This window comes from Neodiprion virginianus, chromosome 6 (genome assembly GCF_021901495.1).
Source record: "Neodiprion virginianus isolate iyNeoVirg1 chromosome 6, iyNeoVirg1.1, whole genome shotgun sequence".
Lineage (NCBI taxonomy): Eukaryota > Metazoa > Arthropoda > Insecta > Hymenoptera > Diprionidae > Neodiprion > Neodiprion virginianus.
Window position 1 is genome coordinate 5,761,261 of NC_060882.1, and position 15,319 is coordinate 5,776,579.

Below are 15,319 nucleotides of genomic sequence, written 5' to 3' on the forward strand. Positions count from 1 at the left end.
CTTAAACTTTTTTAAAGCTCTCGATAAAATGGTTGTATATTATTCGTAATATCGTCGTGTGAAGCTGTATAAGCATTAATTCCAGAGAGTGCGACAAGTTCCTTATGCAGAAAAATCTTGAGAGGCTCATACCGCTCTATCACATTTGCTCACATTGTTATTACTCGCGTTTAGAAACTCTTTTGAATTTTGGTTTTACGGTACGACGATTGAAGAATTTTGTTCCATGAATTTCTTCACCTTACGGGAAATTTTTTCGGAACACTTTCACATCCGTGAAAAGTGAGATGAGTTATCCGTGCATATATTTATACACAAATTAGATTGTAATTCCTGAATTTGTTTTTGTTTCTGCAACTGTTGTAATAACGTCAGCGACGATGTTCTCTACACTTTTCATTCGTACAAGGTCTAAAACGATACTGCAAGGTATAATCTGGCTATAATCCCATATCCGCCTTTGATCTCGCGGATAAAAGCAAAAACGATGGTCGACGGGGAAATGTCGGTAAAAAAATACGATCGCCGAATTGTCTGGGTTGAAAATTTCCGAGGATCGAAAAATACCGGCAACACGAGGCGCGGTTTTATACACCCGCTTCGATAATGTACGAGTATAGCAACGAAACTCGATACTTCCGAGGTGGAAAGTTACGCTTTGACGAAAACCGGAGGCTACAATATTGAAAGGTTTCAACGGCGTCGAACCGATCGCGGTATCGATATACGGACTCCCTGATCCGCGTCAAATTTTTTTCACGATCAGAAATTGGCTCACTTTATGCTGAAAAAAATGTTGTCCCAACCGATTTTCCGCTTCCCGCATATCGTCGGCAATGTTTCTATTTCGACCGGTTAATCCGAGACCTCGCAAATTATTTTTTGATTTTATTTGCGCGTTTTTCCAATTTTCCAATCCCTCGTTACCTCGCTACTTGCCTTATACTGCGATTGAGAAAGTGCGAAGTGTCCGGCCATCCGGCGTCGCGATGCTGACGGAACACTCGAACTCGAACTCGAACTTCCCCCATATCTATATCCGTCCGCACCGTGACTCGTGAGCAAATAAAATCGCCGGTTGTGGGTTACTTTTTTTGCCGATATAGACCCGCGGAATGCAAGGGGAAAAAGGAGCCGGTTACGTACTCGAAATTATTTTTAGAACGTTGACGGGGAATTGTTTAGCCAATAAAACCGGTTTTACAATAAGCTGATTTAAAAAGCAAGAATTTACGATCGAATAATTAAACATCCTACGCGTGTATTACACGTATACATCATGCATAACACAATGCCGGTACCCACATTTTGTGGGCACACCGAAAATCACCCACAGATAACGATAATACGGAACGAGATATAGAAAGATGTTGTGCCGCTATTCGTTGCTGTGAAAATCTCTCTTCTTTCCTACAATATTGCATGATTTTTGGAAAGAAGGAAAAAATTTTCCCTGAGATGTATTTGTATTCGATGACATTCTGCAAATTTCACCGATTGCGAAATTAAACTGTGAATATTCGCGCGTCACTTGCTAATGTCATAATTATACGCCCCTCTTTGAATAAAAGTAAAAATTTTGTGCGGACTTCCGGAGTATGTGAAAGAACATCGTTTGAACTAGTATATCGCATCATTGCCAATGTCGCATTTTTCGGATTTTTAACCCTCGCATTTTATATTGTAGAATTTTATTATATCCCCGTTTAATTTGCGTTGTATTTTCGTCATATATTGCGGATCGATGATTATTCCTGTATAATATACGTCGTCACGTGTCACGTTAGAAATTCTCTCAGATGAGCACCGGAAAACGCAAAATCTACAACTCCAACAACCAGCGTAATAACAACAACGATGTTGAGGCCGAATCATTTCTCCGGTACATATCAAAAAACAGACCGAGTCGTGTGGCGCTTTCGCTTCGTTTCGCGGAATTTAATGCTTCCAATGATATAATTGATAAACGAGAGGGTTGGTCGGTACTTTGGTAGGAACCGCTCGTTTGCAGAGGGCAAAGCAAATGTTTATCAAAGGTGCGAGGATACGCGGATAAGCCCAAGGGATTTCAAAGAAAACTTTTACTACAGACCTGCCTGACTCTTTACCATTTTTTAAACATTTTTTTTTGGTTTTTCTTTTACACGTACAGTAACGTAGACGCAACTGACACGTCGTATCAAGAGTCGGTGAACTTTTTCACAAGCGAATCTTTTCCGCCATTCAATTTTTCTATGTCCTTGAAAAGTCTAATTAATAATTATATTTATCAGAAATTTTTTCTCACGATTTGTGAAAAACTTCAGACGTTATGTCGGTTAGAATTTTGTTTCATTACAAGTTTTTTGACTTTAGGGAGTCGTGAAATTTTTGTTTGTTTATTTTCAAACCTAAAGTTATGGATTGTAAATATTTAATTTAGATTCTGCGAGCGTCGGAATTGCAGAAAGTAATCAATTAGAATGCGCGAAACTCTTGAGTGCAAGTTTTTATGCGAACGTGAAAACGTTTTCGATCTTATCGTTAGCTAAGCGCCATTCCTGATTAAAGACATTGTAAAAACTTTATTTGACCGGACGAAATTGCTTGTTATAAACTTCGACGATGTAGTAAATTGAAAAGTATTCGTCAATTAAGGAGAGTTATAGTGATTTTACGTAATTATTTCACGCAATATGGTGCAAAAGAGATGTATTCATAGCATTTTATATTATGTAAATAAACCAGCTCTGATCGGTTTTGCGAAATTACGTAACGTTTTGTAAAAATAACGAGGAGTTTCACGGCGTTGTATAAAGTTTTGAATAAATAACACGTTAGATAACAATGAAATTTCAATAATTTGAGAAAAGTTTTCAGGATCAGAATATTCAAAATGTTTAAACTTTTGCGTTATTCGAACTTCCGGAAGTTCATTTCCATCACGCTGTGGGTATTAAAGGGAAAAAAAGTAGGGAAAAGTTCTAAGATAGGTAAAGTAAAAAAAACAAAACAAAAAACATTACTGAAAAGTATCTCAAATACCAAAACGACACGTTTTGAATTCCAGAGATTTGAAATTACATAACGATAAACTATCGTGAATCACAACTGGACGCGACCAATTCGCGACCATTAACATCACAGGCACGAAATAACTGTGCTGGAGATTAGGTTTTTTTTTTTTTTGTCAAACCCTTTTTTTCTCTTATTCAATTTTTTTTATCTAGACGAACAGTTAGATCGATTATTTTTATATTTCCCGTGACTTGCAAGAATTTTTTACGCCAAACGGCAAAACTGAGTCTCGTCATAAATAACTAATCCAGTCGGAATGTAAATTTGAAATTTTTCGATACCACTGTTTTTTTTTATCTTATTGTTGGGGGAGTCACTGGTTGTCCAATTGTAAGTGCAGAATTTCAACCAGATGCCGCATTAGCTACGACGAATTTATTTTCCTCACACAACTCTTACGTTTTCACAATTTTACAGTAAATTATCATAGCTAAACACGTTGGGATATTTAATTTTTCTTAACATTTTTTATCGTTATTTTTCGACACAAATTCAAGGTGGCTGCTGAAGCTACTGCAAAATCTGATCGAAATTCTGGATATCAACTACCAATACATCCCCCCCCCCCCCCCTCTCCTTCGCCCAACGATCAATGAAAGAAAATATTGATATTAAAAAATAGAAATATCACCCAATTTTTTCTTTAACATGGCGACACGTTCAGAGACAGAAGAGAATTAAATTTTATTAAAAAATGTCCCGGAGCAATGTGCCCCCTAAGGACAACACAAATGGTAAAAGAAAAAGGAAATATAAAATAAAATGAAATGAAAAATAAAAAATAAACATATAACAAAGCTAGTCAGCTAAAAGCTAATCCTACAAAGCACATATATGTACGAGTTGTGAATCAAGTATCGACATATTAAATTAAATTAGGCATCTACAGATGGTATCGGTTAGCAATAAACAGTATTGCTGGCCGAATATTCCCTAAGTTTTACCCTAAAGACATTTACGGAAGATGATTCACGAATCGAGATAGGCAACGAGTTCCAGAGGACACAAGCCGATACGAGAAACGATCTTTGGTATACAGTTGTTCGGTGTAAACGGATCCTTTGGGTCACCTTTGGTGAATCGGTGACGTATTGCCGACAAGAACACCAACTCGTCAGAGATACAACTAGGTGACCCGAGACTCAAAGTATCGAAAAGCAAAGTTCTCGAAAGGTACTTGCGCCTATCAGCCAAAGCAAGCCATCCAAGCATACGGTGGTATGGGCTGATGATATGCTCAGATTTGTGCGCATCAAATACGAAGAGAAAGAGAGAGAGAGAGAGAGAAAGCAAAAACGTAAGAGTAATAATCCTGCAAGCCTGCAAGTACAGCACGCGTGTGTAGCGTGTATTATGGGACCAGGTACGTACGACACCGGTGTCGGGGGATGGTTATACCGCTGAAAGGGTTGGTTTTGGGGTGGTCGTGGGACGGTTGTAACGTTGCCGCGATGTTCGCGAGGGCCGGGGGGGAGGCTGGGGTGAGGGCAACGGGGGGGCGGGGCCGGGGAGCGAGGGGGAGGACCGCGACGAGGGGTTTCTGAGGTGAGGAGGGGGGTAGGGGGGGAGGGGGGGCTATCCGCGTAGGATACGCATGCTCGTGCCTCAGTGGAGCGCGCGACTTCGTACCGAGAGCAACGGCGAACTTTTCTGACCGTACATCAATTACATTACACTTGTACACCTACGTTACACCGCTGAGTTACACGTACGATATGTGTATATATATACATACACCCAATACGTTGTACACACGTTACGGATCGGAAATTTTTGTCAGTCCCGTATAATCGTTGCGGTACGTTGATGACGATAATAATAATAATAATAACAATAATAACAACAACAATAATAATAATTGTGGTAAATTGAGAAGAGGAGGAAATAATTTGCCGCAACACACGTCGTATCTTCGCTACTCCCCCTCCCCCCCAGTTCCACCCCCGTCCATCCCGCCGCTCGAACCTGTGAAAATTCTATCAAGGATATAAATTATCATGCCGCGGTATATAACGAGTTAGTTTTTTCATTGAGCATGCAACGATAAGAAATTCGAACGCCGTGCGAAACGCACGTTATGTACGGTAGGACTGTTGATATTGTTTGAAATAACAAGGCGATTTTAATTGTTGCATTTACACCGATGCCGATAATTACGAGGCGGATGGTCGGGGGATCGCGACCTGAGGGTTGACCCGCGCCGTTTTTATACCGTGCTAAACTCGTTGCGTTCGGTTTATTTTGCACGTTTTATTTTGTTGTTGTTGGTTCGTTTGTTTAATACGGAGGGTACGAGTAACCGCGGCTGCAGCGATCTGCTGGTGATATGATGTGTTATTTTTGACAATTGACAAAAAAAAAAAAAAAAAAAAAAAAATAAATGAATAAATAAATAAATAAATTGATAAGTAAACAATTGATGAAAAAAAATCTTTCCTTCGTGTTTCTTGCATCTGCTTTCTCGGTGCGTATACGCAAGTATAAGTAGCTCGTCGAAGAGCGCACGCACAAGTGTTTCATGTTTTAATTAAATGTATAATTACGGTGTATAAACTAATCGGTGCGCGTATATGTATATATATATTGATACATCAGTGCACAAGGGTTTCTTAACGTGGATGATAAATACAAGCTTCTAAATGAAAATATTCTGCGTATAATTGTATTGACTTTCGCCCCGTTAATTGCACGGTCTAATTCGAGATTGTTCAACGTTCGTTAACGTGTATCGATATGTGTTAGAAATGCATCGTGTATATACTGTGAAAAAATGATCACGACCAACTTCAAGTTTTTCGAAACCCTTTTTAGGTGCGATCTCCAGTGATCGTGAGCGAATCGGTTAGCGAGAGGGGTGTAATAACAAAATAATTACAATAAAATACGGACAACAAAGTATACGATAAAAATTAAACGACGATGTGGGATTGAAATAATTAACCTGTATAACGAAAGAAAAATCGTGTAATATAAATCTCTCAACGATAAGCGGGATAAAGTTGGCAAGTTAATGTTTTTGTTTCTCAAATTTAACAAGTGCGGACAAAGTATGTATAAAACGAATATAACCGATTTACTGCAGTGTTAATAATATGTGAAAAGTAAATCGAAAGTTTTGAAAAATTTTCAATTCCAGCCTCTTTCTTTTCCCGTCTCCGGTTTTTCTTCCTCCTCTTTTTTCCATCGCCTTTCCCTTCCCCCTTTATTTCTCTCTCTCCATCTCTCTCTTCGAAGATTCTTCGTTTCTGTTAACGATAAACGGGCGAATTCGAATCGCGGTAGAAATTAAAGAAAATTTGAACCCCTTAATTTTTCTCTTTCCAGTCACACAAGGATCAGAGTTCCACGCGTTTAGTACCTACGTGTAGTGAAATTGGAATTAAGTGATTACATTAGCGAACCGAGCAACAAGTATACAAGGCTCGGCCGGCCGCCTCAGCAGGGCATCTGCTCTATCTCCTCTCGGTGTTGTTACCCGCGAGAGGGGGAGAAAGTCGGCGAAGGGTTGCAGACGGCTGCCGATCGATCTGCGGATTTCGTTCTCGTGATTTCGTGGATATTTAATCGTCGGAAAAAAAAGTGCGGGTTGAAAAGAAGGAGCGGGAGAATTTTGGAAAATGCAACCCCGCTGCAACCCCCGTAAAAGGACCTGAAACAGCCCCGCTGCAAAGTCTGACGAATTTAAGGTAAAACTTTGAGAATATTTTCAATATATTTTTATTCCCTGTTGTAATTTATTTGTGCGCTTATTTTAGCCTCTGTGTAAAGATGGTAGTATATACGAATGGTTTACTGCTAGTTGTTGGGTAAAATTTACTAGTCTTCGACGATACTGTGCGTTGTGGTAGGTACGTTTTGTAGGTATTGCTTGTATATATGTATACACGGTGCGTTCAGTCGTTACTGGATACAGATTAATAAACCCCGAGGTCTATATTGCGCCGAGATCGGTAAATTCTTATTATTCCTAGGGTAAACGAAACAAACATTCTTGTCGACGAATTGTTGAATAATTAAAATTTATTCCCATAGTTAATATTATCTCTATTTTATATAGTTCCGAGTCGTTGATAGAGTCTCGAATCTCGACACGCGAGTGCGGAGCGCAAAAGCTGGAAACAATTCGGAACTGCTTATCCCCCAGTTTTTGTCATTCGGAACGTGAAGAAAGGGGAGAAAGTATCGGAAATTTGAATAATCGTAGAAAATAGGGTAACGTGGTTTGAATTGAATTTCGAACGCGCTTTTTACGAGGCTTGAAATTTATAACGTTATAACGCAACGATGCATTTTTTGGAAAACTCGTTATTTCCCAACTTTGGGACTCCACTTGACAATAAAAATACTTGTGCAAACCAAACCTCCTCGAAGTGACTCTCAAGCTGCGAAATATAAATTTTTCGTTCAACGTTCAGTTTTTCTACCGTTAAAGACTTCGACCCCGTAAGTTGATCTCTGCATTTTACATCCGACAATTATATTATCATAACAATACATCGCCTCTCTGATTCGCATTTGCCTTCGTTTTACCTAATTGAATATTCTCTGTCGCTCCGCGGCCGCGTTACCATGATAAAAATTTCTCTTTTGGGATTAACGAATAAGATAACGGTTCACCGCTCGATCTTCATGGCGAGCCGAGTCTCGCCTTACACCTTACACCTTACACCTTACACCTTGCATCCATATCATGGAATTCCCAAGTTCGGTCGGAGGTGGCGCCTTTTAAAATTCAATTACACGATCCCGGAAGCCGGTGTTCCACGACGACGGGTTAAAAGACCGACGTGGGAATCGAACGACTCCAGTGGTCTCCAATCGCCTCCGCAATTTTCGAGCGAGTCGAGTTCGAGAGCTTCGCCGTCACCTTGGTCGAGGAATTTTTCCGAGTCGTATAGGCTAGAACAGGCCGCCTAGACCTCCCTACCCATGCTCACTTACACAGAGGGTCGAAAATACCCCGGTGACTCACGGCGCACATCCGAATTCCTCGTTTCCGCTACACGTTTCGGTGAACGCATGCATACGCGGGAACGAACGCTGGTTGCATCGCGCGGCTTTGTGCCAGCGGGCGGAATCACCGAATGCCGAAGAAACGGATTGCGTCTTTCATCCGCAGAGCCGAACGCAGGTGGTCGCACTCTCCGAATCGCCGATTCGGTGCCAAGAATTGACGGTGTGTGTATTTGGGATTTTTTTTTTTGGTTTTTCAAATTTCTTCATTTCCGTCTGTTTGGTTTCAGCTCATTAAGAAAAGTCTTCTCCCGACTTTTCGAGCTTTTCGATTACCGAGTAAATTTCAACTTGTTATAACACACGTGTTACGTGTGTCATTTATTTGATCGGCCAAGCTTTCAAGATTCGCGACAATTTTCCCTGGATACTTTGAATTTCGAGTATTTATGCGTTGGTCGAAAACAGACGCGGCATAAAGCTTCGGGTTTTTATTGGTTTTATTTCGTTAATCGGGTTGAACAATCGTTGAATTTACTGTAACCTGATACGCTAGGAAATACCGCGGACTGCGGAACGAAATTATTTGTCTCGTTCTTATACCCGTAACCGTGTGATAAAAGAATGTCTCAGAGTGTCGAGTAGTTCGTTAAAGAGATGTGGCAGAAAAAGTGTTTTCACTCCGAAACGAAAATTGATCGTGTTTCGAGCAGGTCATTTTTACCTTCTAAAGCTTCGATCTCCCGCTTTTAAACCCTCGATTCGTCGCTGTTAGAATTTTCACTTAATGAAACTTGAATTGAGAAAGAAATGCAACTCCTCATCTCACTCTTGTATATTTAAAGCTACCAAACTTCACAGATATAATTCAGTTTGTCAGATCTTTTTAATACTTCTTTTCTCTCTTTGTGCACAGTCAAAAATCGCAAAAAAATTTCGCCACTCTCCCGCGTTAACCAATGGTCCAAAAACACATGCCGAAATCTCTTTTGAATTTTGAATTTTGATTTTTGAAGAGATGCAAAAACGATGCGCGAGAATGAAACGGCGTTGAACACAACTTTGCTCGATTCTCGTGTCTCCCCAGATATTTTACGCGACAAATTTCACGTCTTTCCAAAATGGAACCCGCTTTGCCGAGTCGCTTGGGTCGCTTGACGATGAAATATGCAGGACATACCCGGCCTACCTGCAGTCCTTACATGTACAATGTATGTAACCGCATACACACGCACCCGGCATATTCGCCGAGCACTCATGTCCGTTGACCGAAACGTGAAGAAATTTTCTTTTCCCTCAATTTTCTTCCCTTCTTTCCCATCTTATTTACCGCAGGGCTCCGAATATGCTCCAACTACAATTCTCCCCGCGGTTACACGTACATTATATCCGTGCTCTTTGCACGCTCGCAAAAGACATGCACAAAACACCCTCGTCGTAAAGTCATGGGTAAATCAACGATTATATACGCGTACGGTAAAATTTTCTTTTTGCCTTTGATTATTACAGTAGATAAATATGCACGTGTACAAAAATCATTGCAGAGAAAAGTTGAAGGGAAAATCATTGATACCCTTGCTAAAATTTCCAAAACTTTTTGGTCAATTCACATTTTTTTGGTTAAGAATAAGGCGAGGTTATAAGAATTAACCAAATTCCGATACCGTGCATTCCCGTTGATCTTTAATATTCTTTCTTTCTTTTTTTTTTAACTTATTCTAGCCGCGTAAATGTACGCGATACTGATATTCGATAAAGAAGTGAAGTGTGATACTTTGCAAAATTTAGTCATTGTCCAGTGTTTGTTCTTCCGCGGACACGTGTCGTGAATATTTTTGTATACGAAAAGAAATTACCGCAGCACAAAATGGAATTTTTTTAAATATGTAATCCCGGGAGATTCAGCCAAATTCATTATACACTCATTGGTTTTGAGTTTCAAACCCATCCTTCGTATTATATACGAAACATGATTAATTTTAAGCTCTACTCGGAGATGGTTTACCACGCGTGTGTGCATAATAATAATAATGATAATGATAATAACAATAATTTTCAAAAACAGGCTTAACGGCGAAACGTTAGAGGTATAATTTGTCTCGGGTTTTGAGCTGTTTAGCAGCAATAGCAGCAGCAGCGATTCCATTAACGTGAGGAGAACTATAGACCAGATGCTTGGTCCCCCTATAAATAGACCGTGGATGTATATACGCATTTTGTCATTCGTCGAAGCTCCGCAGCTTCCGCAAAACAATTTCTGAAACCGTGAAGCTCGCTCGCCTTATCGAATTATTACAGATCGCGTTTAGCGTCGATGAAGTTTTTGGTCAACCCGTTCAATGTGATTAAGATGTAACCGAGTATGAAACGCGTACGTGCTATGCAGCTCACTGGAAAGCTTTCCCAATGCGACAAAGTTTGACTGACTTGCGATGACCGCTGAGCTATAAATAATGGATGCATCGATCAATCGATTCCAAAAAAGTAACCGAACACGACACGAGTGAATCGGTAGAAGCTGGTCGATTAATCGATTGTTTCGTTTTTTTTTTTTTAAATGGTGCATTTGGGACCCAAATTTCGTAAATTCCAGTACGTAGTCTTGAAAGCTGGAAAGTTTTTTTATAATTCACAAGTTTCATTGAAGATACTTTTCAATGTCAGGTGAAAATATTGATTAATTTTTTTACCTGTTGTATCAAATATGTATCTTATTAAGTAAGTCAATGATAATAATCGACACTTTAATCGCATAAATTGTTATTGCATTGCGTCGTTCATGGGAGTGGAAAACAAAAATCGATTGTGAGGAAAAATGGGCGAGTCGGTCGGATTATTCGAGTTTGTAAAATGATCGATTACACTCCATTAATCGGGGAAAAATATTATTTTTGGTCATTCTTACAAAGTCACGATACGCGGAACGTTTTCGACGAGTAACTTGAACCTCGTTATGTTCGATAGGATGCACTGTATTATTATGTATGTACACACATCGTGCGAATTTCTATTCCAGCGTTCTCCGATGTTCGTATATTAAACTATTGTATACGAATCGGTATCTCGTAACGAGACCGTGACTGATCACGGCGATCGAACAATCGATTACCGCGTTATTAATAGCAGCAATGATAATGATGTCGATGATGACGATGATGACGATGATAATCGAGAAGCGACCGAGAAAGGGGTAAATACGCGCGTGCACGCCATCGGCCGTATCGCAATCGTATATCGACTTCTGTGTGCAGGGTTTATTACAAGGTATACCTTTGAAACGCAAATAAACTCCTGGATGCCATAAATACTCGACCTAGCGTAAGATTCGCTTGAATATCGATCCGAGGCTTTTTATAGCATTGAAATGCAAGAGCGTCGAAGGTATATAAGGCAGAACTTACGGTTTGCTCTTATTCAGTCAAACCCTTATCTATGGTATGTATATTCCATGTCGGTATCATTCGAGACTCGATATACATATTTAAATTTATCGCTTCAGGCGGTGTGACTAATCTTTTTCCGCGTTAACCGTGTTGTCAAATTTTTCCAACGCGCGTTGAAATATTTTTTCTACAGTCTCGTAACTAATTCAGTTTCATACCGTAATTGAAGAATATTTTAGTTTTGAGTAAAAAATGAAAATAAATTTTGTACTATTAGACTTTAAACGCAAAATCTAGTTTGTGTTGTTGGTTTTTTTTTCCTCGTCATATATTTTCTTGTTACTATTGCGACAAGTTGACGTTGTTACAACAGTAAATTGATGTCAAGGCGTTTTTTATCTGAAAAATTGTATATTAAACTAAACAAACGTATCGATCAACGTTCCTGAAACCAGAAAATGTACGCCACGGGCAAATGCAATTACACTTTAAATAGTTCGTAACAACTGTACCACATTTGTTTGTATAAATTTCAAAACTATTTGAATTTAACCGTTACAGCACCGAGATACCCACTTTACCACGACAGAAATTTTTGCACCAACTGAAGAAAATGAAATTTCTCCTCAGTGTTCCGTACACTGAGAAAAATTTTTTGGTAATCGCAACGCAAAATCAGTTTATTCGCTTTACTCTAATTTTTTAGCTAAACAAGGCTTTGACGTCAATTTATCGTTGCACAAGCATTAAATTTTCGCAACAGTTGCAAGAAAATATATCAACAGAGATCGTAACGAGAAAGAACAGTAACGGATACCAGACTTTCCGGTAACACCTAGAAAACTAATTTTCATTTTCTACCTAGAACTATATTTTTGGACTGTGGTAAAAAATGAAAATATTCAAGGACCGACCGGTAACCGGAACTAAAAATTTCTCTCAGTGTAACTGTAGGTAACGTTAGGCGTGTCGAAAGTATAATAGAGAGAATAACTTGTTTGAAAATGAGGACAAAGGAAGAAAATGAATTCTCCCGATGTCAATAGGATGCGTATAACAATACGCAGGTGTACATATACCTATGAAATATTGTACGTACAGAATGGAACCAGTGCGAAAACTCGATAGCAACGTATAACCCTTTTCTTCTTGCGATACCCTCAGCTCACCAACGTCGCCCATACGACGTTCCGCTTCTATCTTGCCCTCGGTCATCCATTGTGTCTCGTTTAATCATGTACAGGAGCCGCTACCCGGGTCAGGACGATACGGAGAGACGGTCCATTGTTAATTATCTGAAAAAGTAATACCGTCTCTCGCGTACAACATGCCTGCATGGAAGATGGGCGTGGGTCATCTGACAGACGAATACACCCACGCACGTTGTACCTGGGTAAAGTGATCGTATAGATCCGATCTAACGTGTCTGGTTCGATTTTGTTCGCAGGGGCGATGGCGTGATCGGCCGCGTTCCTCGCGAATTGGAGTGTTTGTTCAGAGGATGATCATCGGCGTGGCGGTGCTGAGATGACCGCGGGGCGACCGGTACGGCTGCTGCTGCTCAACGCAATCTCAACGATTATAACAGCGATCGAAAACACCACTGCCAACTCCATCCCCCTAAGATTACGACAATGCCGAGCGCCACGCACACGCCCTTTTCGCAAGGTAGGCTTTCCACATGGTCCTCTACGACTATCCGCACCCATCTCACTTCTGCACCTTGCAGACTTCGCTCTCGTTTCGACGAGATTCGATTTTTGAGGATACGAATCATGCGCTTGACGTACAGGTGTATCCAATCGGCTGATGTGAAAATGAAACGCTCACGTTACAAACCGTTATAAACTGAGACAAAATGAGACACACTCGTATTTTGGAATCCAAGTTTTTTTTAAAGGTATTGGAAGGTTGAAAATAGTGAAATTCTTTGCGATATTTCGTTACGATAACGTTGACAGCTTCAATTTAACGCAAACGTTTGATTCGAGTCTTTTCCCGGGCTTGAAAATCACAGAATGCGTAGTCAGCGTAACGTCAAGACGAAGTTCATCGTAAGTAAAAAGTTACACCGCAATTTGAATACCGAGGATAATGGTAATAATAGGCGTTAAATTAACGTCGATTTCGAGGCCTTTCACTCGGGAAAATACCGCACATTATTAAGATCCAGTGAAAGGCGACCCTCAGCTTCGTTACACCGTTCTCGAATCAACCCTCGATTGTAGTTTCAGAGTCGAATTATCGCGTCGAAATATCCCGCGCTCGAGTAATGTTCGATAGTTCAATTTCGAGTCTCTCTGCCAATTTCTAACGAAGAATCGAAAATGGTTCGACGCGTTCCGTTGGAACGATATTTTAGTTAGAGTTGCATAGATGCAGTATCGCAACGTTAAAACATGAGAAAAATACGTTTAACAATTGAAGTCTTAAACAGGACTGGTTTTTCAATACCGTTGGTTTACGCGGCAAACTTATTCATTTTATAACATATGAGAGCTCCTGTATATCTTTCATCCACGACGAGTACCAGATCATTAGAAAAAAGGGTGGAAAAACGTTTGATTTCACCCTTTGTAACAGTACAAAGAAGGTGCGTGTGCGACGCGTATATAATAATACGAACAACCGCATCGGTGATGAGAGTCATCGTCTGTAATACGGGTGAAAACGTGAATGACACCGGGTAGATAATCAAGTGCTGGTGTTTGCCCATCAACGTCACCCTCCGGGCGGCGTTTATCCTCGTTTCTCATTAGCGAGTGGCAATGCAGAGGTTGAATGGTAGTGAAAGATCTTCGATATCGTAGAAAAGACCCGTTCGTCTGCACTCGGCTTCGCACAATTCCGAGACCGTTTCCGTCTCATCCTCCAAAGGTACAAGGATCCATAGTTAGGATCCAGACGATACGGGCAGGCACGACGCTCGCTCGTTCTTCGGGTTAATCGGGATTATTTCCCGCCCCGGTCCAGGACCTTTATTTGGTTTCTAGTAGAGCCCGTCCTTGTCGTTCGCCTGCAAACAAGGTCTAGTGGCCCTGCAGTTCCTCGGTTAAGATGATCGGCCGCCCCGTTACCAACGTCGTAAAGTTTATCCAACTCGATTAGCTCTCTCCATCTCCCTGTCTCTCCCCCTCTCTCTTTCTCTATCTCTCTCTCTCCATCCCTTACACCTAGCCACCGCCGTTACCCTGATCGTTGGACTCCCTCCGAACGATCCACCACTTGGTGAATACCGCCCCGGGGATAACTGGGTAACACTTGGGCGAACCGTTAAATGATTCCGCAGACGTAGTAAAAACGTTACCTCGATGTCGGCGAACACGGACGACGATCCGAAGTTGGGCGGTTATACCTGATTATCGGAAAGGTCGTCGACGTAATATACGCTCTGATCTTAAAATTAGCGAAATCACTTCGAGTCCGCGTAATCGTCCGATAAATTTAAGGGTTTGTCCGTCGAAAATAGGCTCGATTTTTTGAATTTTTTCACACTTTCCTGCCTATCTCCTCCGGCTGATAATTGAACGGAATTGAAGTGGAAACCGAAGAGGGGGGGCAAGCCGTTCGGAAGGTGTAACAACTATTTTTAATCCGCGATAGTTTACACAGGTTTACCCCCTCGAGCCGTACGTTTCGTCGTGTTTGTTTACATTTGAGGGAGGGGGGAGGGAAAAAAAAAAAGAAGAAAAAGAATACTCTTTTGAACATGGCGTAGGTCATCGCGAGGGCGATTTGACACCGCTGTTACTGCGATGATCACCGCGATCGGTTTTCTTCTGGCAGAGCCAACGTTCTAAATTTATCATAAATATATTCCGTCCACTGGTTGGTGTATTTTTTCTTTTCTCATTCCTTTTTTTATTCTCACTCTCTCTCTCTCTCTCTCTCTCTCTCTCTCCTTCTGGCGGTATCTTTTAAAATTA

The 15,319-nt window shown here is 40.7% G+C and overlaps 1 protein-coding gene across 4 annotated transcripts in view; it reads left to right on the forward strand.

The window, feature by feature from the left end:
* The first annotated feature begins 4,355 nt into the window (after positions 1 to 4,355).
* The window catches only part of LOC124307021 (uncharacterized), a 100,674-nt gene continuing 89,710 nt past the window's right edge, over positions 4,356 to 15,319 (forward strand). The window contains exons 1-3 of one of the 4 annotated variants that reach the window (XM_046768302.1): positions 4,356 to 4,420; positions 6,382 to 6,743; positions 12,841 to 13,061. In XM_046768302.1, the coding sequence (XP_046624258.1) occupies positions 13,028 to 13,061 (34 nt within the window). In that variant the 5' untranslated portion in view covers positions 4,356 to 4,420; positions 6,382 to 6,743; positions 12,841 to 13,027. Of the gene's footprint in view, positions 4,421 to 4,690; positions 4,856 to 5,536; positions 6,744 to 12,840; positions 13,062 to 15,319 lie in introns of those variants that run through there. The other 3 variants (XM_046768301.1, XM_046768300.1, XM_046768303.1) reach the window with 3 other exon arrangements.